General features: G+C 45.8%; 1 protein-coding gene and 1 long non-coding RNA gene across 2 annotated transcripts; both read right to left on the bottom strand.

Moving 5' to 3' along the window:
• Positions 1 to 1,749: 1,749 nt before the first annotated feature.
• Positions 1,750 to 9,963, bottom strand: LOC115503440. Its single transcript, XR_003965373.1, has 3 exons — positions 9,900 to 9,963; positions 8,985 to 9,100; positions 1,750 to 6,101 (listed from the first exon to the last, which is right to left on the bottom strand). It is a non-coding gene; the product is annotated as an uncharacterized LOC115503440 (long non-coding RNA).
• A 568-nt stretch (positions 9,964 to 10,531) lies between these two features.
• Positions 10,532 to 18,184, bottom strand: LOC115502123 (histo-blood group ABO system transferase-like). Its single transcript, XM_032591276.1, is given in 6 exon segments — positions 10,532 to 10,774; positions 16,793 to 16,802; positions 17,203 to 17,386; positions 17,389 to 17,609; positions 17,611 to 17,776; positions 17,779 to 18,184. Coding segments are annotated over 6 exon segments (1,230 nt in total).
• Positions 18,185 to 27,245: the final 9,061 nt, after the last annotated feature.

The following is a 27,245-nucleotide window of genomic DNA, read 5'->3' as shown; positions in this document are numbered from 1 at the left end:
GAGGAATGAATCCTGGCTTGACATCTTACCCCTGTCGGTGACAACAGAGATCTCATCTGTAAAGGACCTGGGATTGAAGCCTAATATCCAGACTTTCTTAAGGGTTACATTTACGTAACTCTAGTTATTTCTTGTTTTCCGTGCAGTCACGTATTTTCTTAGCTGCATTAAAATTCACGTATTTGTGAATGAAAAAGTTGGATTCCATACGGTTGCACTTCTGTAAGGATACACTTATATTTGTCCCAAGTTTCTCTTAAAGAAACTCTTAGTGTGTGCATAAGTTCGCTAGGGTTGCCGTGACAAAGTATCACAGATCGGGTGGCTTAAACAACAGAGATTTCTTTTCTCACAGCGCTGGAGGCTAGAAGTCCAAGATTAAAGTGTTGGCAGATTTGGGTTCCTTCGAGGTCTCTCTCCTTGGCTTGCAGACAAGCTACCTTGTCTGTGTCTTCACAGGGTTGTCCCTCAGTCTGTGTTGTCTGTATCCTAATCTCCTCTTCTGATAAGGACACCAGTCATATTGGATTAGGGTCCACCCATATGAGCTCCTTTTACCTTCATTACCTTTCAAAAACTCTATCTCCAAATAGACTCACATTCTGAGGTAATAGGGGCTAGGCCTTCAACTTATTTTGAGGAAATACGATTCAGTCCGTAACGTTGTGAATTATGGCACAGCTATCAGAAATTTAAAACTATGTAGATTTTCATGAATCTTTTTACAGTTGATACCTATGCAACCACCACTAAAAGCAATGCAAAGAATATTAGTCATGTCCATAGTCCTGACAACTCCATCCCAGTCACCATGTGCTCCTCCCCCAACACCAAGAGGATTTCCATATCCTGACTTGGAAAGTCGGTATTACCTTCCTTGTTGGACAGGTTTTCCTATCGGGTATGAGTCCCAAGAATATGGTTTCGTTGTGGCTGTTACTGACCTCTATGTGAAGGGAATTATAATTTATGGGCTCTTTTTGGCCAAAGTAAACATAAGACGCACCCATGTTATCTCGGGTGTATGTGCAGTATCCATGTCCATTGCTGTTGAGCTAGCGAGTTATTCATTCCGCTGCTGATGCTCCTTTGTACCGCTCTGTTACCAGTAACACACCCACTGGTTATTTGGTTATAACCACTGCTGCCGTGAGCTTCAGTCCATGTGCTCTGATGCACACAAAGTGCATTTTGTACCGCAGTAGTTTGCGCACTTAAAAATGTTCATCGGGAAGATATAAATAAATATGTCCAGGAACTTAATTGCAGGCTTTCAATATGTAAGGCCAAAACTGACCAAACTAAAGGATAATGCACAAATTACAATCGTGTTTGGGGATGTTAATGCTTCTTTCTCACTAGTTGTCGGACCAAGTAGACAGAAAGCAAGTAAGAGTTCAGAAGATTTATCTTGACTTAGTGGCATTTGTAAATCACTATATCCAACAGTAGCTGAAATACTTCTCAAGTGAACGTGGAGTGTTCATAAAGTTGGCCTATATGGGGTCAAAAACTAAGTATCAACAAATTTCCAAGGATTGAACATATAGAGGGAGGTTTTTTTCCTGAACACAGTGGAATTAAAGCAGAAACTAATAAAATATCCACAAAATCTGCAATTATTTAGAAATAACATAAAACAGACGGTTACGTGACCAAAGCATCAAAGAAGAAACAACCAAAAAATTAGAAAACAGTTTGAAATGAATAGTAATTAAAGTGGAGCAAATTAAACTTTATGGAATGTGGTTAAAGCAGGGCCTAAGAGAATGTTACAGCATCGACTGTTTACATTAATCAATAAGGTGTAACAACAGTGATTCAAGTTTCCATCCTAGAACCAGAGAAACAGAAAGCAAGTTAAATCCAAAATAGAAATGACAGAAATCAGAAATAGAAAATAGCACAGAAAATCAACAAAATTAAAGTTAGATTTTTAAGAGACTGATAAGATTGATAAATGTCTACTGAGATTAATCGTAACATCAAAAGTGAAAATTCAAATTACTACCAATATCAGGGGAAAAGGAGGCATTGCTACAGACCAGGAATTGTTAAAAGGATAACAAGTGATTATAGACACCTTTTCAGGAAGAAAATTGCAGATGCAAATAGTTTTCCTGGTGAATCTCATCATACACATAAGCTATTTTACCCGTGTTCCACAAACTCTCAGAAAATAGAGAGGGGGCAGACTCTCCTAATTCATTCTATGAGGTTAATACCACCTTCATACCAAAACATAATAATAAAGAAATGTACAGATTAATATACCTCATGAAAACAGATATGACAATCTTTAATCTTTTAGGAAAACTTGTCAAATGCAAAAAGGTAATCAAGAATGGCCAAATGGAATTTGTAGCAGGAATTCGAAGTTGGTTTAATATTTAAAATCAATCAGTGTAATTCACCACATTGAGAGAATATGCACATCTCAAAGCTGTGGGGAAGTAATTGATGAGGCTTAACATAGCTTTCAAAAAAATCCCTCAGTACGGTAGGAATCGGAGGGAATTTCCTTCATCCCAAGGCAAAGCAGGGTTAAGGAGTTACCACAAGAGATTATGCCTTGGGACACAGACTTTTAAGCCAGAGTGGATTCTGCGCCCAACTGCAGTGCAGCTTGGGTCCTTGCACCCGGGAGAGATTGCTCACGGACAGCTGTGTGGTTTGCCACAAGGCTAAGACAAATGCCCCACGGGATATGCTGGCAACCGCTGATCTCTGTCCTACACCTTCTAAGGACACTGGAGCCCAGGGTGGCCTGTGGGTGCCTTATGAGTGCTACCAATTCAGACCTAGTAGGCAGCGTCTATGATGCTTAGAGGTGTGCCAAGGTGCTGAGCGCCTGACTATAAAAATGGTCCTCCATGATGCCCACATGATGAGGGGGCACCATAGTCAGGTGGTGAATGCATGAGCTCTGCAATCAGACAGACTGGGTTCAAATCCTGGCTGCACTGCCACATGGGGGAGCTGAGCAAGGTTCCAAGGGTTAAATGCTGTTTGTAATTTGTAAAATTTGTAAAAAGAGGTGAAGAGAACCCGCCTGCATGGAAGGGATATTGTGGGGTACGGCATCTGGGCACATTAGGGCACCCCATCCGCCCCCACCTCAGGACATTTTGCAACCCAGCCTGTGATGCTTGGGACTCACGCTTTTCCAGGACCGCCACAAAGGAGGTCTGTCTTGCTCCAGGACTTGCACCAGTCTCCTTAGGAAAGAGCCAACCTCATATCCTCCCTCCCTCAGGTTCTCTCTTACACTGACCTAGAGCGAGCCAGGCCCCCACCGCAGTAAGACGCAGCTTGCCCCAGTGCTGGGCTCTGAGCAGGCTCTGCTTCCTCTGACCCCGGGACAAATGGCCAGTGGACCCAGAGGCAGGGATGGCCACAGCTACGGCCCTGGGCCAGGTGCCGAGGGGGCTGTAGACCCCAAGCCCCGGCGGTCCCCGGGCCGCTGGCAAGGAGCATCTGCAGTCCTGAGCTGTGCCCGCAGAGTGCAGGGGCACATCTGGTCCCCAACACCTGCAACCAGGTGCGGATATCCCAAAGGGACTGCAGAAGGGACATCGGCCCTGCCTTTTTGCTCTCCGGTGCCCTTTCTTCCACTCATCCTGGCCAGTCCTTTCTCTGTCACACATTCCAGGGAGGAGTCACCAGCATCAGGCTGAACAGTGCATGGTTTGCCTCGGGAGAGGCGGTAGTTGGGAGGCACGTCAAATTACGTATATTCGTTCACGGGAGCAGACGTGAACACGCTGCTCTAGGTGGGCAATTTGTTAAAGCAAGCTTCTGCCCTTCTGCAACCCAGCTCCTGTCCCCTGACCAGCTGGCACCCACCCACTCGTCCAGTCCCGGTGTTCCTGCCTCACTTCTACCGATACCTCAGTTTTCACTGGCCAGTCCATCGCAGATTCCCTGTCACTTCCACTGAAGCAGTCAGTGCATCCGCAAGCATGACCTCCAGCCTCTTTTGGAATTGGCCGTAACCAACATGGGCTCGGCTCCCCATTTCCAGGCATTCACCTCCTGATTCCCCCGGGATCCGCTGTGAGTTATCTCCTCCTGACGCAGGAAAATTCAGTGTGCAACACGTCCAGTCTCTACTAGCCCACTGCATTTACGACCAGGAGCCCTACCCCCAATTCTGAGCCTTTCCTTGAGCCTAGGAGCCACCCCTCAGTCACATTTGGAGGCCCTGATGGGCAGTAGCAGAGAGGCACTCTCCCCAGTGTCTGTCTTTACCAGTCGATCCGTAACTGGTTTCGCAGTTACCTGCTTTCCAGCGGTCAGGACCTCAGCCACCTGGGCTTCCAAGCAAGCCTGCCTTTGCCTCTGATGAAACTGATATGGCCACAAAGCCCCTCCCAGGGTCCATGTGACATGCCCCGCCCCCACCCCGCCGATAGATTTGCTAGCTCTCACCCTATGGGCAATCTGGCAGTCCCAACACAATCTCCAGACTTAACCTCTACTGACGCACAGGCACCCAGTGGGAGCACAGCTCAGTCAGCTTCTGCATGCCTGACACGCCCACGTTCCCCCTTTGGCATCGGTCAGCCGGGCTTTGGTGGCACCTCCGGGGTTGTCTCCGTTTGCACAGCTGCTGCTCCCCGTGACCTGGAGCCATCATCAGGACGCCCAGCACTAGGCACGGCTCAGCTTTGGCTAACATCACTCCAGGCCCCTTTCTTTGCAAGGGACCCGCAGCTCTTTGGGTAAGGACGCTCTGGGGTCAACGTGTCCGCCACCCGCCCCAGCTCCATGTCTGAAGCGCTCAGCTTCAGGAAAGGCCTGAGGGCCACACCGGGCACCTCAAGTCTTGTTGGGGAGGCCGAGGCCTGAACATCAGAGTCCTGCCAGCCGGTAGCACCTCTGTTTCATCTGCAGAGAATAAGGCTCCCCTGGGAGACACGTTCCTTCTTGCCCCACGTCAGACCACCTGGAACCCCCAGGCACCCACACCTGTTCCTACTGGAGGAGCCGCCATCCTTGACAACACATGTGCCTGACGACACTTCTGTTCCTTCTTGTGTTCCAGGCACCCGACCACCATCTGGTGCAAACGCATCACTGCAGTAAGAGGGCAGCGCCGCACCTGCGTGTGGAGGTTCTCCTAGTCCCACCTGGAATCAGAGCACTTGGGTTCCACCTGGCCGGAGCACAGGGACACTTCCAGTGAGAGGGGCCGGGACAATAACTGTGGTGGAGAATCAGTCATCCTTCCGGCGGCCGGACAGCACCCTTGGGCCCCATATGACCACAGCAAACCAGTCACTATTGGAGAAGCCTGCACCACTGAGAAGAAACACATGTCTGGAGATACTTCTGTCCCTGCCTTCTGTCACTCCTCAGGACCGGCTGGCCAGGGCACCACATGTGTGGCTGGAGGAACTGTTGTCCATGAATACAGTCAGGGCGCCTGGGGTCCACAGGTCCACAGGATGGGGAGTGTAGTAGTGGGACAGGAAACCGTAGGGTTTGGGGACACTTCTGTTTCCAACATCACTCAGAGCAGCTGGCTCCTGGCCAGAGCACATCTGTTGCAGTCAGATGGGACAACATCACTTTTAGGAAGACATTTGCAGTCTTGCCCTCAGTCGGAACACCTGGGCCTTCCCAGCCAGGATCCCCGCCCCCCCCTCCCCGACTTCGTAGAAGCCACCACCACGGAGAAAACACCTGTGCTTCGGGCACTTTTTTACGAACTTTTGAGCAGGTCATATGTGCCTCTTCAGTGGGTCCGGCCAGGAGCAGCCTTGCTTTGGGGTATCCTTGTCACCTGCCCAGGGATTCCTTGCGGACACAAGCGTGGGGGCAGCAACCCAATCATTGTCTTCTTGGGCAAGAATAGGATCTCGCAACCAGGAAGCAAAATCCTCCTCTCCAAATGGCGGGCAACCATCGTCCCCGCCTAATGGATTTTCTGTGCTGGGAACGGTCTCAGGCCCAACTAGTTATATCAAACAATCTTAACCTGTTTCATTTCCCTAGAGCAAGCGGGAGCCCCACCAGCTCAGTGTTTGTGTAGGTATCAAAGATTGTGGATTCCGCTGAGACTGGCCAGAGGTCAACACACTGCCTTGAAAGGTCCACTGTGGAGAGAAGGGAGAGATCTATGAATATCAAGCGTGCAACACTCTGGTTTCGACTGTTGGCTTGGAAGAATCCAGCTCTAGGCCATAGTCTCAAAACTGGCAGGACACCCACTGCTGCCTACAGCTGTCCCTCTCCTCTTACCCATTGGCTTCAACGGGTCCTTACCTTCTTTCCCAGATATAATATCCTTACACATACGTCGTTCTTGTCCATTTGTCCTCCGCTTACGTATTTGGCGGCTTTAACTCAACGAGGGAGGAAGAACTGACCTGTAGAGGTGGCGATGGGTTGAGGTGGCGATGGGGTGAGTCTGCAAAGCTCCGGGGCCCAGGAAACAGGGGGTGGAGGTGCCCCACTACTGACAGCATGAGCTGCCCTCCGAAGTCTGTGTGGTGAGTGTGAGGGACAGCAGCCCAAGAGAAAGCCAGGTGCAGACGGGGGAGATAGGGCGCGACTCTCTCTCTCCTCTTCCTCCTGTGCTTCTCCGAATACCTGCCCCCACTGGAGGCCACGTCACCCTCACCAAACAAACCACACTGTTCAACTTTAGTCATTTAGAAATAGTCTTGGAAGCATTTAGAATCTTGGACTCACTTAGACATGAGTCTTCCTTAAATTTTGACTCTGCCAATAATCCCCACGCGTTCACACTTTGCACAGTGAGCACGGGCTTGGCGGGAAACAGGAAGACTCATGCCTGCTTTATAATTTTGTAAAATTTAAGTCGGGGGTCAACATACAGACATTGCGCTCATGCTGCTTTAAAGAATCAGAAATGGTTGTCTTTTCAGGTTAAACAACTGCATAAGTTCTATTTGGAAAACCGACAAGGCTTCCCCTCCTCTGACCCACAGAACTATCAAACTGCAAGATATACAAAGTCACTCAAGCTTGGCTCACCTTAGTGTCATGCTGTGTGGCCACTAGACTTTACTGCTGAAAACAGAATCTTTTCTAACACATTTCCAACCCACGGAAACCAGCTTAAGATGGGGGAAAGAAAAAAACGCCGGCATGTCCCTCAGTCTCTTACGTATATGTTATTAAACATTTGTTTGGTGGTGACTCTGTCCTACACATCGCGGTTGACCCTAGTGATACAGAGTTTACAGGTGTTCCTTGCTGCACAGGAATGTACAATATGGTGAGAGTCGGATGAATCAACCGAATATCACACGGGAGGGGCAGTGGTGGGGGTTTCGGAGCAGGTAGGAAGGACGTAAAACGAAGTCTGGGACGGATGGGACATCAGTTACACCTCAAGAAGAAGAAGAAGGAAGTGGCCAGGTAGACACGGATTACTATCAGGCTGGGGAAATACCACATGAAAAGTCAGGGAAGGAAAAGCAATCATGACCCAGTGGACACCAGGTAGAATGTTTTCTGCGACTACAATATAATTAAAGTAGAATCAATAATAATATGAGTAAGAATTCTCAAATATTCAGAAAGAATACAAAACACACTTTTTCATCACGAATGTGTCAAAGAAAAATAAGGAAAATTGGAAAAAAAATTTTCATTTTTTTTAATGTTTATTCATTTTTGAGAGGGAGAGAGAAAGAGACAGAGACAGAGTGCGAGATGGGGAGGGGCAGAGAGAGAGGGAGACACAGAATCTGAAGCAGGCTCCAGGCTCTGAGCTGGCAGCACAGAGCCCAGCATGGGGCTGGGACTCAGGACCGTGAGATCATGACCTGAGCCGAAGTCGGACACTTAACCCACTGAGCCACCCAGGTGCCCCAGGAAATATTTTAAACTGAATGATAATTAAAGGAGACCAAATAAAACTGTGTGAAATAAATAACACAGCTAAGCAGAATGCTTCAGAGAATTTTGCAGCTTTAAGTGTCTATATTAAAAAACAAGAATAATCAAAAACAACGGTTCAAGATTCCGTCCTAAGAGGAGCTAGCGTATATTAAATCCAAACGAACTGGAAATGAAGAAATAATAAAACTAAGAGTAGAAATAGAGATTACACAGCCCTGAAAACTAAGCTAAAGGAGGAATTTTTACAAGGTTGATGAAAATTTATAAACACCTACTTAGACTGCAAAAGAAATCAGAAAATTCAAATTAGCAATACTACCAATATAAAAGGGGGTCTGACTGGCCATCTGCAAGACAGGAAAATGATAACAAGAGATCATAAACACCTTTCAAGGAACCAATTTCCACCTCCAAGGGTTTTCTTTCCCCCCGGATGAACTCTATGCAACCTAAAATGACATTATTTTACCAATGTGACACAAATCCTTTCAGAAAGGAGAGAAGGAAAGTTTGCTAAGTCATTCTAGGTCCAAATCGCAAAAGAGAAGAAAATTACAGGGGCACCTGAGTGGCTCAGTACGTTAAGCATCAGACAGTTGATGTGGGCCCAGGTCATGATGCCACAGTCGTGGGATCCAGCCCCGCATCAAATTCTGTGCCAATAGTGCACAGCCTGCTTGGGATTCTCTCTCTGCCCCTCCCCAGTTGCACTCTCTCTCTCTCTCTCTCAGATTAAATCTATAAACTCAAAAAAAAAAAAAAAGAAGGAAAAGTGCCTTTAGGCATAGAACACATGATTGCCCATGTAGAAAATCCAAAGGCACGTACAAAGAAACTATCAAGAAGCACGCAATGAATTGAGCAATGAATTGAGTTTCCAGTATAAAGGCCAATACACAACAGGCAATTGTTTTGTCTGTGTACCAGCCAAGACCACCACGTGTATATGGCCCATTGCACAATATATGTGTATATGCACACATCACACTTGTCACTGGGAGATATTGGTAAGTTGTCATTTTCAGTCAGGACCCTGACAGCCGGTCTACGGAATTACTGTAAGTGATGTGGGTGCCCTTGGGTAAGGCTTGAGACCCTGCACCCACCTGCCGTGTATCGCCTGTTCTTGTACCCGCGGGGCCATTCACAGACAGCTGTGTGGTCGGCGGTGCGTCTTCATTGGAAAGAACAGCCTGACGATGCCGTGCTGACAGCTGTTGCTCTGTGCAAAGGTAAAAGTAAGAAAGAGAAATACCAGGCGTGCAGATTGAAAGGGAAGGAAAACTAGCTCTATTCATAAAATCATGATTCATAGGACACATTATATATTGTAGAAAATCTTAAGGAACCTACAGAGAAACTATCAGAAGTGAGGTGATTTTCCCAAGGTCCCAGGCCACAAGATCATATAGAGTATTTCCTGAAAACCACCAATGGACTATTGAAAAATGAAATTCACAAACCCCATCGAGTACTTACAAACAAATTGGCAAAAGCCGTGGAAGACCTACAGTCCCAAAACCATAGAGCAGTGGCTTCAAACTTTCTCGAAAAAAGCCCGATAATACATATATATTATAGCTTTGTGGATGACAGATCTCTGTCACATATTTGTCTCTCTCTCTCTCTCTCTCTCTCTCTCTCTCTCTCTGTGTGTGTGTGTGTGTGTGTGTGTGTGTGCGTGCAGGGGTGTTACAACTAAAGTTGCCAGCACGGTTCTTAGCTCTGGGGTCTTACAAACACAGGCCATGTGTGGAATCTAGCCCACAGGCCTCAGTGTTATCCTAGGTACCAAATATTGCCGAGAGAAAATTCCAAAGCCCTAAACAGATGGAGATAGATACAGAGCATCTTTGCCGCCTGGATAAATTAGCGTTAGTAAACTGCCGAGTTGGACTAGGATTCCGAAGCCTGGTCTATGGACTGATTCTAAGAAATGTCGGTGCCTTCCGGGCAGGAGTTTCCGGGGCAGGGGACCCTGGGCCCCTCCCCCTCCCCCATGTGCACCCCCGTCCCTGCACCTGGGAGAAGACGCCTCACTGACAGCCGCGGGGTTTGCTGCGCGACTCAGTTCCGGGAGCAATCTGCCACGGAGGTGTTCTGACCACGCGTGGCCCCGCCCTCATCTTCTGAGAGACGGAGGCCCGGTGTGCCCAAGGAGCACTTGCAAGAGCCCCCGAGTTGGCCCTCCGGGGCGCTCATCCATCACTCGTGTGCCCCGGCGCCGAGCGCCCTAAGGACCATCGAAACAGAACACAACGAAGTCATTCGTGACGTGCGCATGACGAGGACTCGCCAGGATCTGATGGTTCCAGGTGTGCCAGGCAGCCCGGGTCAAGCCCTGGCAGGGCCGCCACCACCTGGGCGAGCCGAGGCAAGTTCTGGGCCTTGAAGACCGTGTGCCCACATGCGTAGAGCTAAGTGAAGAGGCCCTGCCCCCCGGGACCGGCTGACGTGGGGGCGGCGGGCGGGCAGGTCGGGGCACCTGGGTGCCACCTCAGGATCCCGGCGGCCCAGCTGCGGGTGCCGCGGGCTCAGCTTCCCCGGGCGGCCGCGCCGCCGCCGGCTCCGGGATGCCGGGCCACCCCGTGAAGCATCTGGAGGTGGCTGTCCCGGGCCCTGGGCTACCCACACGCGGCGGCGGGGCGCCGGCCTAACTGCTGTCCTCTGCGGCGGCGCTTGGAGAGACGCGCCCGGGGGCTCTGGCGCCCGGGGCGCTCTGTCCCGTGTCCCTCAGCACCTGGACGCTGGCCCCGCTGCCGCCTGTCCGGCGACCTCCCGGGGCCAGCTCCCCCACGTCCCCCGCATCCGGCCGAACCTGGCTGGCCCCGCCGCTGAGCCCGGTCCCCCATCGGAGGGTCCCGGCTGCCGGGACTCGCGTGCGACAGGCGCCGCCCTCGGGGACCCAAGGGAAAGGGCGGAGGACCCAGGGCGCTGAGGCGGCGGTTGGGCGCCCACGCCGCGGTCGTGGCCGGTCCCACCGAGCGAGGCGACGCCTGGTCCCTCCAACTGCAGCCCGGTGCGCGCGGCCAGAGGCTAGCGAGTCCCGCGGGGCCAGACCGTTGGCCTCGCCCTTTGCTCTCGTCCACTTTTCTGGAGCCCGTGCGTGGCCCGCTGCGCGCCCGTTCTCTGTCAACCCGGTCCGGTGGCCCTCGCGAGCCTGGGGCGAAGGGCGCGCTGGCCGCCGAGGGGTCGCAAGCTAGGACACCCCGCTGACTTTTCTACAGAGTCCAGGGATTCGCCCGCAAGCGGACGGCTCTTCATGGCACCTTGTGCAGGCAGCTCCCCCGCCCGCCGGTGCCCCCCAGTGTCCCCATGGATCCTGGGTCACCCCTGCCCCGCCCCTCACCGCGGATGCTTGCAGCCTCCTGGGCCTGCACCCCTCGCTGTTGGGTCGCCCCCCAGAGGCCGTATCTGGCCCCGCGGCTCCCCTCGGGGTCCCTGCTCGGTGAGCAGGCGGGACTCCCAGAGAGAAGCCACTGTGTCTGCTGGCACCTCCAGTGTGTTCGCCGCTCAGGAAGGATAAAGATCCTTCCCGAAGGGCGCAAATACTCTCCTCGGCCAGCCCTCCTGCCCCACCGGGGGAGAGGAACTTCTATGAAGCTCTGCTGTCCCAGTCACTCTCCCAGACCCTCGTCCAAAGGAGGCTGACCCGAGAGACACCTGGAAGGGCGAGGACGAGGATGAAAACTGGCAGTGGCAGTGGCAGGATGATGAGAGAGGGGCCACACCAGAGCTGGAGCACATCCCATCCACGTCTAAGTCCTTGGAGACCACATCTTTCTGGTGAACTCCTGGATTCCAAGGGAAACCTCCATTTCTAAGAATACTCTGTGGTAAGGGTAGATGAATTCCAGACCATGGGTCAGGTATATGTGTCATCTCCGGACCCTCCAAAACCTCATCATATGTCCGGAGATGACAGCCAAGGAAGAATTCTAGAAGACACGTTTGGTGCAAAAAGGTGATTTTATTAAAGCACAGGACCAGGCCGGTGTTGGCAGGAAGGGCTGCGGTGGGATTGTGTAGAAAGGCTGGTTATATATACCATCGACTTGAGGGAGGTAAAGTCAAAAGGGAAGTTTCCAAGGACTTTCATATGCTAAAGACTCAGAGATCAGTGCAGGCCTGCTGTTGCCAAGCTAAGGTTGTTTTTCCTCTAGCAAAGCATTAACATCAAGTAGGTAGGGAGTCCCTGGAGAAATGTTTTCCTCTGCCAGCCTCAAGTATTTGTCAATGGGCCCCAGGTTATAAGGAAATTCAACACTGTCTGCCATTGCCTTCTTGCCTTTGTTCCCTACCTCACTCTGGAGGGGAGGGTGAGGTTGGGGCTCCAGGAAACTGAGTCTATAGGGCTCTGGAGATCCGCTGGCTGGCCGTTGATAAGATTGCCTTTTTCTTGTAATTTACTAAGATATGTGTAAACTAATGAAGACCCCCCCCCCCCCATCCTGCAGGACCGTGATCTCTATCAGTTAAGCATTTGTTTTCTTTCCTTTCCTTTGGTCTTGGGCAGCCAGGAGTGACTAAGGGATATCACACAGATCCCACCTGTGGGGGAGGGGTGTGCTAGCTTGTATGTTGCCCTCATCCTGCCTTATGCTCCCCCATCTCATATATATATATATATATATATATATATATATATATATATATATTCCTTTTTAGACACATTACAAGAACAATAAGAGATTCACATTCTTTTTAAAATTTTACCTTTCATATGTATGTTTAATGTCTTTAAATGCTCTTAAAAACATTTTCAATATTCCACCATTCTCATTTCACTTTTAAGTGGCTTTCTTTTTTTGCTGAGTTAGATTACATTCTCGGGCTGTATTTAGGAAGTGGCCATCATTGTCATGAAGATGCTTTCCTTGCTGGTGGTAATGATGTGAAATGTTCAGGTCCCGAGCAAATGGTCAACAAAGAATTCTTGCAGGGTTTTCGGTGCAAAAAGGGAGGTTTTAGGAAAGCACAGGGACAGGACCGTTGGGCAGAAAGAGCTGCACTGGGTTGTGTGAAGTGGCCCATTATATACTTTCAAGTCGGGAGGGGGTTAGGGATAGCAGAAGTGTAACGAATTTGGAAGGAAGTTTCCAGGTCCTCCAGGTGCTCACTGGTGTTAGGAAAAGGTCATTTATTACTTTCTAGAAACACCTCAGTCATGAGATACTTCAGATGTATGTCAGTGGACCATATGCTTGGAGGATGATTGCTAACATACATCTGGGGGAGGGTGGGTAGAGATAAAGGAAGTTTCCAAGGGAATTTTTATTATGTTAAAGGAGACTTACAGGATCCAGGAGGTTGGACTAATGTTAAGCTAAGATTGCTTTTTGCCCTTAGCAAACTACTAACATCCAGGCAGCTGAGTTCCTAGAAGGTCACTGTTGTCTCAAGGCCTTATCAATGGGCTCTAAGTTGTGAGGCTGTTCAATTGTTTTTCTTCTGCCTTTGTTTTCCACATCAGTAAATGTGGCCTGGAAGCTGGAAACAGGAGGAGGAAGAGGTGCTTCGTGAGCGTCCCCTGACAGACCCCCTTCTCTCCTGTTCCTCAGAGTTAGTTTGCCTTTGGCACAACGGAACAGTGGCCAAGGTACACAGAACATTAGACCTGCTTTCTTCAAACTTAAAACACGGTGAAGGCAAATCATTCCAGGTAGAGTCCACATTAAAAAAAAGGTTTTTTGTTTATTTGTTTTTGAGACAGAGAGACAGAGCATGAACGGGGGCAGGTCAGAGAGAGGGAGACACAGAATCTGAAGCAGGCTCCAGGCTCCAAGCTGTCAGCACAGAGCCCCACGCGGGGCTCAATCACACGGATCGTGAGATCATGATCTGAGCCTAAGTCGGATGCTTAACCGACTGAGCCACCCAGGCGCTCCGGTAGAGTCTACATTGTAAACAATAGATGGCTTTCAACGGGAGATGGTCACACTTTACAAAAGCAACCAATGTCTTGGCTAAAGCCCAGCGTGAGAAATGAGAAGGGATAGAGCCACAACCCTTTGGCTGTTCCTTTGCAGCTGAGTTGCGAGGTCAGAGGTGGGCATGAGGCCTCTGGGGGTAGACAGGGCTTGAAAGGTCTGAGAGGCCAGCTCTGGGACCCCCTCCACTCTGAAGATGTGGCTGCAGGACAGAGGGAGGAAGGGGACAGGAAGGCCTGAGAGCAGGATTTCCTTCTGCTGCCACAGGGTCTGAAGCTCCACTAGCCCCACAGGGACACTGCAAGTTTGCATTAGGGACTGTAATAGGTCAACTTATGAGATATCAGAAAGCTTGTTGTATATAAGTTCGGCTTAAACTCACCTTTCATGAAAAATTGAGATAAAAGCTTATGTGGTTCCCTATTAGGGTTATCGGAAATTACTAACAGCCCTATCTCCCCTATTTCCCTTCTGTAACTTCGCCTGCTTGCTAAATAGATAACTTAGGTTGCAAAATGCTCCCCCACCCCTTCTTCCAAGATCTGGCCTAGGCAGGACCAACATGTAAAAAGTCACGAACTCACTGCCCCACCGAATCTTAGGTGTCTAACTATGACCTCTGTAAGTTTAGAAGGACCCCCGAGTATGAGATGCTGAACCAGTGTTTGTTTTGGGCTTTCATAGAAGTGCTGTTCCTGTTCCCTAAATATTAGTTCTGCTTAAAACCACATTTGCTGAGTTACTGAGAAATAAAACTTCCTCTTAACTGCTTGTTTGAGCTTCTGTAAACCTGCTCGGCGTAATCACCCTTCCCCATTTTCAGGCACGGCATCCTGTTCGAACTAGATAGAAGACTAATATTGTAAACCACATGATTCAGCATTCAACTAGCTACAGTCATCAAGTTATATTTTAAAATTCTTCAGGACTGTGTGATTGGTGCCCGCCTTATATTTTAAAAACCTACAACATTGTGTGATTGGTGCCCGCCCTTTCAAACTGCCACCCTTTGCAACCCGATTAGTCGATACAGGCTTTATAAGACATTCCCAAAGCTTGTTCGAGGCCAGATTTTCAGGACCTGTTGTATTTCCCTGTCTGGCCTGGCCGTAATAAACTTGTTTTGATCCTGTTTTTGCTGTCCGGAGTTCATAAGTGATCGTGACCTACAACAGGGACAAAATACGTTCCCGAATGTTCTTATGGAAAATCGGTTACTCAGCAGTGGCACAGAAAAACATACAATTTAGAATCAGAGTTTAAAAGCAAGCAAGATAAAGATAAAAAATAAAAATAAAAAAAATAATAATAATATTAAAAAAATAAAAAATAAAAGCAAGAAAGAGCCACTAACATTAGGAAAACTGAACAACCACAGAAGAGAAATAAAGATTGCTAGTGGTGACTTCCCTCTGTGTTTTGCGTGTGAAAAAGAAAAAGCAGGTCAGGGAAATGCAGAATTCCAGGTTCTGGATGAAGGACAGTGAAATCCCTTCTAAATAAGAGAGGTTTCCGTGACAATTATCATTTAAAAGTACATATGTTTTCAGAAAATAGGGAACTGGCAAGTCCCCAAAAGTTACTAAATTGCTACCTTGAGTGTGGGGCAAGGCAAGCAGGGAGGGGTTGGGGGAAGCCAGGAGAGACCTGCTTTGCTCCACTGGACAGACAGCAGCGCTGTGGAATGAAGAAACCAAACGTGAGGAAAGGGGACCTTGGTGTGGCTTCGTGGTGCCCTCCCATCTGTACCCTAAAGGGACTCTTCAACTTCACAGGTTGTTTTCAGCTTCTGAAATGAGGTGATAATTTGGCTTAAAGCCAAAGACTTTTACCTACTGCTCAGAGAAAATATTCGCGCATCATATATTTGAAAAGGGTTAATATCCAAAATATATAAGGAACTCCTACAACTCAATAGCAAAACAAACAAACAAACAAACAATCCGAATAAAAAATAGGCAGAGGATCTGAATAGACATTTTTCCAAAGAAGACATACAGATGGCCAACAGACACATGAAAAGCTGCTCAACATTACTCAGTATCAGGGAAATGCAAATCAAAACACAATGAGATATCACCTCACATCTGTCAGAATGGCTGTTATGAAAAGGACAAGAAATAACAAATGTTGACCAGGCCCTGCAGAAAAGGGAATGCTTGGGCATTGTTGGTGGGTATTTACCTCCATCAGGTACAGCCAGTAAGGAAAACCATATGGAGATTTCTCAAAATATTGAAAACAGAACTATCATATGATTTGGCAATTCCACTTCTAGGTATTTACTGAAGAAAATGAAAACACTAACTCCAAAAGACAGCTCTACCCTGCTTCACTGCAGTATCATTTACAATAGCCAAGATTTGGAAACAACTTAAGTGTCCATCCATAGATGAATGGATAAAGATTTGGTATATCTATACACACACACACACACACACACACACACACACACACACACGACTATTCCTCAGCCATTAAAAGGAATGAAATCTTGCCATTTGCAACAACATGGATGGACCTTGAGGGCATGATGCTAAATTAAATTAAGTCAGAAAGGTAAATATTGTATGATATCACGTACATCAGGAATCTAAAAAACAAAACAAACACCAACAACAAATCAAACTCACAGAGACAGAGAACACATTGGTGATTGCCATAGGGGGAATTGGAGGGTGTGCAAAACCGGTTAAAGGGGTCAAAAACTATAAACATCCAGTTAGAAATTATTCATGGGGATATAATGTACAGCATATGCCTATAATTTGTATTGTATTGCATATTTGAAAGTTGCTAAAGAGTAGATCTTAAAAATCTTCACCCAAGAAAAAAATGAAAAAAAAATTTTTTGTAACTATGTATGGTGAGGGATGATGTTGACCAACCTTATTGTGGTGATCTGTGTGTCTGAAGGCTTCCTACCTTGTTCTGGAAAAGATCTCATCTCTGATCCTTTGTCAGGACAGACTCAGACCACCCACCTCCTCCATCCTGAGGGGTGGTGGTATCACACAGTGAGAAGCTAGAGGTGGTGGAAACCCTGGGAATTTGTGCCTGAATCCAAAAATCAGGCCAGCCTAAATGTGTGTGCATTCGGTGGTTTCAGGAGGGGTGGAGAGGGGATGGTATTAGGCCTACGTTAGGAGAGGTGGTTCTAGGCCTCCATCAGGTAGGAAAAGCAGAGTCATACCCTTTGTGCTAAAACTGGTTTAATGAAGAATACCATGCCAGAAGGAAGGAAGACTCAGGCTAGCTGAGCATTACCTTTCTCCGAGCCCTTCCTAGAAGTTCTGCTCATCAGTCTTTCAGTTGGTAATTTATCTCTAAGACCTTAAATCTTCTCCACTTTATGATTTTGGACAAGTTAAGTTTTTGTGGTTTAAAATAATACGTTAGCTGCTGATTCCACAGGTACTCGGGGGAGAGGACCTTGGAGGGTTTGTGGTAAAGCAGATACTCGTTCCGGTGGCTCTCACCATGCCTCGCAGCTTTGATGTGGTTGGCTTGGTCGGCCATTTGTGCCTCGTGGAGGGCCTTGCTGAGCCTGTACACCTCTGGCACTGACCCCCCAAAAAGGCCCCTGTGTAATGAAAGTCCCCCTCATCTTCAGGAACATGGGCTTGTGACTGAGGCCAACGTTCATAGGGGAAGTGGGTCCGACTGAGCCCACGGTAGCCAGGATGCAGGGTGCGGAACAAGGAGGAGAGGATCTCCACACCCGTGTGGTCGCTGAACTTCATGTCCGCATCCACACACACAAGGTAATCCGCTTCCTCGTGGAAGCGTGCTGGGGAAAATTAATGTGTGGTGCGTGGAGATGTCCTCCCAGCGGGCATGGCTCTGGACCTTGAGGATGATTGTCTGCCTTCCTTTTTGGATGTTAATATGAGGAACGTGGTCTGGCCGGTCAGTGAAGACGTAGTAGTTCACCCTGTGTCCCGCCATGAAGTACATCTCTGCAGTTCCAGCAACATCTTCAGGTGGGTTTTGGGTTTTTTAGCAGGAAACGTGATGAATCCAATGGTGGCATTCTGGAGCCGGAACTGCTCATTCAGGATGTCAGTTTTGAAAGTCCCCTCCCAGAGGATGGGAGCCAGCTGAGGGGTCATGACAAGGACGTCCTTCCTAGAGGGTGTTAGCACCTGTGGCTGTTGATACACCATCCTTGGTAATTTTACACTTTTCAGACCATTGTGGTCTCTAACAGCCATGCTTGCATCAACCTGGACGCTTTCCAGCTTCTGGCTTCTTGGGTTCAGGTAACCCTTAGACCTGAAGATAATGATGATAAGAGCTAGGAGAAGAAGAAAGGTCACTCGATGAAGTGAACGGCATTTCTGTGTTGCAGTCAGTATGTGCATTAGCTGGGCCATGTCTGCATGAGCCAAGGATGCACCTCTTGTCTCCTCCAAGATACAAGGGTACTTGTGTCTCCTAACTTTCCCCTCTCGGTGGTTGAGGCACGTTGGAGCTGATCGCCCGACCCTAAAGCACCCACACTCCCACTTCCTGCTCACTACTCCAGCAACCCAGGTTCCCCTGGGGCCTGAACCGGTGCAAGTGAGTACCTGAGCACAGGGATGTCCTGGATGCCCTTGGAGAAAGGAAGGATCCGAGGAGACCCTAATAAATTTAGGTTCCTTCTGAAGTGCTGTCAAAGAAACCAGGTGTCAGGACTTAGCCAACAGACAGCTAGAACTTAAGGACGAGCAGGAAGAAGACAAGTCAGGGCCCCTGAAACAGATTCAGGGGACTGGCTCAAGGTAGACCACTGAGCAGGTAAAGGCCAGAGACTGTGACGAAAGCAAGGCAGGGCAGTAGTCACCAGTGATGCCCTGGTCAGGACTTATGGTGTGGCCCTCCCTTGTTAACAGCTGAGAGCTAAGCACCGAGTTTCCTGAAAAAATCCTCAAGGTCAAGATCAGACTGTTTTCAACATCATATCCATACAGCTAACATGGGCAATTGTTCGGAGGCCTGATTTGGAAGCCATGGTGGAGGGAACAGAAAACCTACAGATTAGAAATGCTTTCCTTCATTCTCTTAATAATTACTTAAAATCCACTAGCATTTGCTAATCCACCGTTGTTAGGATCAGGCTGCTGAGCTTAATGTGCATTATCTTGTTCAATCCTTACAATAAGCTTGGGGGATGGGTGCTATGTTACCCACGATGTACAGGTGGGTGACTGGCCCACAAGTACATGGCTGGCGGGTAAGTGCTGAAGCTGCCTTAGCAGCCCGATTTGAGAATATTCTGTATTCTGACGCTTCGTCTCACTTGTGTCTTCAAGGTTTCCCTTATTGGGTTCTTTCTAAAGTCAGGTTCTTTGGTTTTCTTGCTGAGCCTTCACATGTCAGCTGTTCCTCAGACAGACGCCTCAAGACACGGCCCTTTGTGGACTTAGCCTATTGCCACTTCATACACCTCCTCCCGCTGATGTCCTGGGAAACTCCAAACATGTGCCTCCTAGAAAATGAAGCCTCAGACACAGACTTCTGATGCCACACTGGGAAGCCAACAGCAGGTGAAAAAGGGCCCCTTGGTGGAGAAGGAGCACCTGCCACCTGCACCACGAAGTGGGCTGGTGCTCTCACGACACCTTGCTCTCTCTGTGACACCTTGCTCCTGCTTTCATGCAGAAGTGCTGGCTGGAGATGTGGGTTTTCAGGGGTTAAAAAGTCTTCTTAGGGCGCCTGGGTGGCGCAGTCGGTTAAGCGTCCGACTTCAGCCAGGTCACGATCTCGCGGTCCGTGAGTTCGAGCCCCGCGTCAGGCTCTGGGCTGATGGCTCAGAGCCTGGAGCCTGTTTCCGATTCTGTGTCTCCCTCTCTCTCTGCCCCTCCCCCGTTCATGCTCTGTCTCTCTCTGTCCCAAAAATAAATAAAAAACGTTGAAAAAGTCTTCTTAGAACAGTCTTATTGTGTTGGAAGAGGGAGGGAAGAGTGTTCTGAGTGTCTTTTACTGCAGTCATCTTCTCTTTGTGGTGTGGATCGTGACATTTGCCTGGCTGTGCATAAGAATGACAGGGTACCGCCAGCCTCACGACCCTTCTGCCACAGCACTTCAGGGGGTCCAGCATAGCATTAGTGGCCCAGCGTAATTTTTTCCAACATCTCTGACCTGCTCACAGTTCCCCAGCAGGCCTGCCTCCTTGGAGATAACCTGCCTGGGTCCCACTAACACCACAGAGAACAAGCATAGCCCATAACAGGCAGAGAGTCCATGCAGATGACTGCAGTGAAAGGAAAAGTGACTCAGACACAACAGCAGGGCATAATCAACACCCAAAAGATACTCTCCTGATGTGCCAGGTCTGGGTGGACAAGGGATACTGCACTGCAAGGTGCTCTAGGACCTCTTCTTCATAAAATCACAACCTTCGATAGCAGAAGACACCGCTAACTTTCTTAACACAGAGAAAGAGACACACAGAGGCAGACAAAATAAGGAGACAGAGAAATTTACCCCAAATGAAATAACAGGACAAGGCCACAGCCAGAGATCTAAGTGAAACAGATATAAGTAACATGCCTGATAGAGAATTTAAAGCAATGATCATAGGATACTCACGGACTTGAGAAAAGAATGGAAGGCATGAGTGAGATCCTTAACACAGAGAAGGAATAACACAGAAGAGATAAAGGGCACAATTAAACAAAATGAGAAACATACTTGATGGAATGAACAGCTGGATGGAAGAAGTGGAGGAATGAATTAGTGACCTAGAGATAGAGTAATGGAATGGAATGAAGCTGAACAAAAAAGAGAAAAGGCTTATGTAGAATGTGAATAGACTTAGGGAACTCAGTAACTCCATTACACAATAACATTCATGTTGTAGGAATCCCAGAGGAAGAGAGAGAAAAGGGGCAGAAATTTTATTTGAAGAAATAATAGCGGCAAACTTTTCTAATCTGGTTAAGGAAACAGTACACCAGATCCAGGAGGCACAGAGAACCCCCAACAAAATTGACAAGAACAAACACACACCAAGACATATTGCAATTAAACTTGCAAAATACAGTGATGAAGAAAACATTTTTAGAGGAGCAAGACAAAAGAAGTCATTAACTTACAAGGGAAAACCAATAAGGCTAGCAGAAGGTTTTTCAGCAGAAATTTGGTAAGCCAGAAGGGAATGGCATGATATATTCAAAGTGCTGAATGGGAAAAATCTGTAGCCAAGAATACTTTATCCAGCAAGACTATCATTCAGAATATAAAGAGAGATTAAGATTTTCCCAGACAAACAACTAAAGGAGTCATAACCACTAAACCAGCTCTTCAAGAAATATTATAAGGGACACTTTGAGGGGAAAGGAGAGACCAAAAGTGACAGTATGAAGGTAGGAAACACAAAAGCAGTATAAATGAATATTTCTATAAAAAATCAGTAAAGGAACTCACCAAAAAAAGAACATAGAGTATAATAACATATATCTAAAACATGGGGAGGAGAGGAGAAAAGAATGGGTTCAAACTTAAATGACCATCAACTTCATATAGACTGCTATATGCAGAAGAGATTATATACAAATTTAATGGTAATCATATATCAAAAACCACTAATAAATATGCAAAGAATAAAGAGAAAGAAATCCAAATATATGACTAAAGAAAATCAGCAAAACATGAAAGAGAGACAAGAAAGGATCAGACAAAATCTTCAGAAACAACCACAAAACATGTAATAAAATGGAAATAAATACATATACTATCAATAATTACTTTGAATATAATTGGACTAAAAATTCCAATCAAAAGAAGGGTGACAAAATGGATAAAAAAAACGAGACCCATCTATATTCTGCCCACAAGAGACCCATCTTAGACCTAAACACACCTGCAGATTAAAGGTAAGAGGACGGAGAAACATCCGTCATGCAAATGGATGTCAAAAGAAAGCTGGCGTAGCAATACTTACTTTGAACAAAATAGACTTTAAAACAGAGACTGTAACAAGAGCCAAAGAAGGACTCCATATAATATTAAAGGGGACAATCCAGTGAGAAGATATAACAATTGTAAATATGTATTCACTCAACATAGGGGCATCCAAATACATCAAGCAGTTAATAACAAACATAAAGGAACTAATCAATAACAGTATAAGAATGGTAGGGGACTTTAACACCCTACTTACATCAATGGACAGATCATCTAAACAAAAATCAACAAGGAAACAATGGCACTGAATGACCCACTGGACCAGATCGATTTAACAGATATATTCAGAGCATTCCACCCTAAAACAGCAGAATACACATTCTTTTCAAGTGCACGTGGAACATTCTCTAGAATAGATCATATATTAGACCACAAAACAAACCTCAGCAAATTCAAGATACAATTCATACTATGCATCTTTCCTGACCACAATGCTATGAAGTTAACCACAAGAAAAAAAAATCTGGAAAGACCACAAATACATGCGGGTTAAATAACTTGTTACTAAAAAATGAATGGGTCAACCAGGAAATCAAAGAGGAAATTAAAAAGTACATGGAAACAGAGGCACCTGGGTGGCTCAGCCAGTTAAGCGTCCGACTTCAGCTCAGGTCATGATCTCACAGTCCGTGAGTTCGAGCCCCGCATCAGGCTCTGTGCTGACAGCTCAGAACCTGGAGCGTGCTTCGGATTCTGTGTCTCCCTCTCTCTCTGCCCTTCCCCTGCTCACACTCTGTCTCTCTCTCAAGAATAAATAAACATTAAAAAAAAAAGTTTTTAAAAAAAGTACATGGAAACAAAAGAAATGAAAACACAATGGTCCAAAATCTTTAGGATGCAGAAAAAGTGGTTCTAAGAGGACAGTATATAGCAATACCGGCCTACCTTAAGCAAGAAGCAAAAAATATCTCAAAATAAACAACCTAACGTTGCACCAAAAGGAGCTAGAAAAAGAACAACAAACAAAACCTAAAGTCAGCAGAAGGAAGGAAATAATAAAGATCAGAGCAGAAATAAATTATATAGAAAGGAAAACAATAGAACAGATCAATGAGGGGCTCCTGGGTGGCTCAGTCAGTTGAGCGTCCGACTGCGGCTCAGGTCATGATCTCATGGTCTGTGAGTTCGAGCCCCGCGTTGGGCTCTGTGCTGACAACTCAGAGCCTGCAGCCTGCTTCGGATTCTGTGTCTCCCTCTCTGCCCCTCCCCGCTCATACTCTCTCTCTCTCTCTCTCTCTCTCTCTCTCTCTCTCTTTCTCTCTCTCTGTCAAAAATAAATAAACGTTAAAAAAAATTTTTTTTAATAAAAAACATATCAATGAAACCAGGAGCTGATTTGGTTATTTAAAAAAATGAATAAAAATGATAACCCCCTTCCTAGATTTATTAAAAAGAAAAGAGAAAGAACCCAGATAAATAAAATCACAAATGAGAGAGGAGAAATAACAACCAACACCACAGAAATACAATTATAAGAGAATATTATACAAAACTATATGCCAACAAATTGGACAACCTGGAAGAAATGGAAAAATTCCTAGAAACATATAAATAACCAAAACTGAAACAGGAAGAAAACCTGAACAGACCAATAACCAGGAAAGAAACTGAACCAGCAATCAAAAACCTCCCAGCAAACAAAAGTCCGGGACCAGATGGCTTCACAGGCGTATTTTATCAAACATTTGAAGAAGAGTTAATACCTGTTCTTCTCAAACCATTCCAAAAAATAGAAGAGGAAGGAGAACTTCCAAATTCATTCTATGATGCCAGCATTACCCTAATTCCAAGACCAGACAGATACGGACTCCACTTGTAAAAGAGAACTGCAGGCCAATATTCCTGATGAACATGGATGCAAAAATTCTCAATTCAAACACTAGGAAACTCAATCCAACAATACATTACAAGAATCATTCGCCACCTTCAAGGGATTTATTCCTGGGCTGCAAGGGTGGTTTAGTATTCACAAATCAATCAATGTGATACACCACATTAAAAAAAGAAAAGAACCATATGATCCTTTCAATGGATGCACAAAAAAGCATTTGACAAAATACAACATCCATTCATGATAAAAACCCTCAACAAAGTAGGGTTAGAGGGAACATACCTCAACATGATAAAAGCCATATATGAAAAACCCACAGTTAATATCATCCTCAATGGGGAAAAACCGAGATATTTTCCTCTACAGTCAGGAACAAGACAGGACATTCACCCTCACCACTGTTATTTATTTATTTATTTATTTATTTATAAAAAATTTTTTTAACGTTGTATTTATTTTTGAGACAGGGAGAGACAGAGCATGAACGGGGGAGGGTCAGAGAGAGAGGGAGACACAGAATCCGAAACAGGCTCCAGGCTCTGAGCTGTCAGCCCAGAGCCCGACGCGGGGCTCGAACTCACGGACAGTGAGATCGTGACCTGAGCCGAAGTCAGACGCTTAACCGACTGAGCCACCCAGGCACCCCTCACCACTGTTATTTAACAGTTTATGGGAAGTCCTAGCCACAGCAATTAGACAAAAAAACAAAAACAAAAACAAAAACAAAAAAAACAATAAAAGGCATCCAAATTGGCAAGGAAGAAGTCAAATTTTCACTATTTCAAGATGATATGATAATCTATATAGAAAACCTGAAAGACTCCACCAAAAAACTGCTACAGTTTCAGTAATGTTGCAGGATACAAAATCAACGAGAACAGATACACGAATTCAGTAATGTTGCAGGATACAAAACCAACGTATAGAAATCTATTGATGAAAAAAATTGAAGATAACACAAAGAAATAGAAAAACATTCCATGTTCATGGATTGGGAGAACAAATACTGTTAAAATGTCTATATTACCCAAAGCAATTTATACATTTAATGTAATCCCTTACCAAAAATACGAACAGCATTTTTCACAGAGCTAGAATAAACAATTCTTTTTTTCCCATCAATTCTAAAATTTGTTTGGAACCACAAAAGACCCTAAAATAGCTAAGGCAACCTTGAAAAAGAAATGCAAAACCAAAGGCATCATTATTCTGAAGTTCAAGTTATATTACAAAGCTGTAGTGATCATGACAGTATGGTACTGGCACAAAAACAGATACATAGATCAATGGAACAGAATAGAAAACCCAGAAATGAACCCACAACTATATGGTCCATTAATCTTGGACAAGGCAGGAAAGAATATCCAAATGAAAAAAGACAGTCTCCTCAACAAACGGTGTTGAGAAAACAGAACAGCAACATGCAAAAGAATCAAACTGGACCACTTTCTTACATCATACACAAAAATAAATTTGAAATGGATTAAAGACCTAAATGGGAGACAGGAAACCATCAAAATCCTAGAGAAGAACACCTCTTTGACATCGGCCATAACAACTTCTTGCTAGATATATTTCCTGAGGCAAGGGAAACAAAAGCAAAAACAAACTATTGGGACTTAATCAAAATAAAAAGTTTCTGCACAGCAAAGGCAACAATGAACAAAACTAAAAAGTAACCTACAGAATGGGAGAAGATATTTGCAAATAACAAATCTGATAAAGGGCTTGTATCCAAACAAAATATATAAAGATCTTATAAAACTCAACACTCAAAAAAATGAATAATCCAATTAAAAAATGGGCTGAAGACATGAATAGACATTTTTCCAAAGAAGACATAATGACACATGAGGCCAACAGACACATGAAGAGATGCTCAACACCACCCATCATCCAAGGAAACATAAATAAAACCACACTGAAATATCACCTCACACCAGTCAGAATGGCTAAAACAACAGGTGTTGGTGAGGATGTGGAGAAAGGGGAACCCTCGTGCACTGTTGGTGGGAATGCAAACTGGTGCAGCCACTTTTCCTTATTGTTTTCTTAATACCATTTTCTTTTCTCTAGCTACTTTACTGTAGGAATACAGTACATAACACATATTACAAAATACATGTTAATCAACTGTTTGCATTATCAGTAAGGCTTCCAGTCAACAGATGAATCAAAAGATACATTATTTTGCAGCTGGGTCTTACAGAGAAAAGATCTCAGGATCCCCCAGGGTTTCCCTACATTTAAAAAGGGCCACTCCTCAGTAATGAGGGATCTGAAAAATAAGCATCATGAGATTAGTGATCCTCCTGAAATGAAAGGAGGAAAGTTCATTCCCTAATCTTCTAGGTTAGGTTAGGTTCCTTCCAAAGCTTACATCACAGAGCAAAGAGGACATGCAGTAATTCACTTCAGAAGTCCTAGAAATGCTATTCCTGGAGAGCCAATCTCATTGGATCCCCACTTCTTTCCTCCCCCAGTTTTATGCATAGCCCCACCCCCCATGGTGTGTCAGTGCCCCATCCCCCACATTGTTCAAGGGTCAGACATAATACAAATCCTTCTCAAACTTCCCAAAAAACAGGAGAGGAGGAAACACCTCCACATTCATTTTACAAGGCCAGCATTACCCTGATAATAAAACCAGACAAGGACACTACAAGAAAAGAAAAACAGGCCAAAACCCTGATGAACATGGATTCAAAAACTCTCATCAAAATATTAGGACAACAAATTCAACAGTACATCATAAGGATTATATACCATGATCAAATGAGATTTATTCCATGGATTCAAGAATGATTTGGGGCGCCTGGGTGGCTCAGTCAGTTGAGCGTCCGACTTCGGCTCAGGTCATGATCTCGTGGTCCGTGAGTTCAAGCCCCGTGTCGGGCCCTGTGCTGACAGCTTGGAGCCTGGAGCCTGTTTCGGATTCCATGTCTCCCTCTCTCTCTGACCCTCCCCCGTTCATGCTCTGTCTCTCTCTGTCTCAAAAATTAAATAAACGTTAAAAAAAATCTTTTTTAAAAAAAGAATGATTCAACGTGGGGTGCCTGGATGGGTCAACTGGTTAAGCATCCAACTTTTGGTTTCTGCTCAGGTCATGATCTCATGGTTTGTGAGTTTAAGCCCCACATCTGGCTTGGCACGATCAGTGTGGAACCTCCTTGGGATCTCTCTCTCCTTCTTTCCCTGCCCCTCCCGCACTTGTTCGCATGCTCTCTCGCTCTCAAAATACTTTAAAAAAAAAAAAAAAGAATGATTCAACATCCACAAATTAATGTGATACACCATATTAATAAAATGAAGGATAAAAATCATAAATCATCTCAATAGATGTAGAAAAAACATTTGAAAATATTTAACATCCTTTTGTGACAAAATTCTCAACCACCTAGGTACAGAGGAATGTACCTCAACATTATAAAGGCCATGTATGATAAGACCACAAGTAACATTACACTGCATGGTGAAAAGCTAAAAGCTTTTCCTGTAAGATCAGAAACAAGTCAAGGATGCCGATTGTCTCCACTTTATTCAACATAGTAGAAGGTCCTAGATCAATCATTAGATAAAAAATAGAAATGAAAGACACCTAAATAAGAAAGGAAGGAATAAAATTTTCTCTATTTACAGATGACATATTAAAT

This window comes from Lynx canadensis, chromosome E2 (genome assembly GCF_007474595.2).
Source record: "Lynx canadensis isolate LIC74 chromosome E2, mLynCan4.pri.v2, whole genome shotgun sequence".
Classification (NCBI taxonomy): domain Eukaryota; kingdom Metazoa; phylum Chordata; class Mammalia; order Carnivora; family Felidae; genus Lynx; species Lynx canadensis.
Note: the sequence above shows the minus strand (reverse complement) of the source record. Positions and strands in the feature narration are given on the sequence as shown.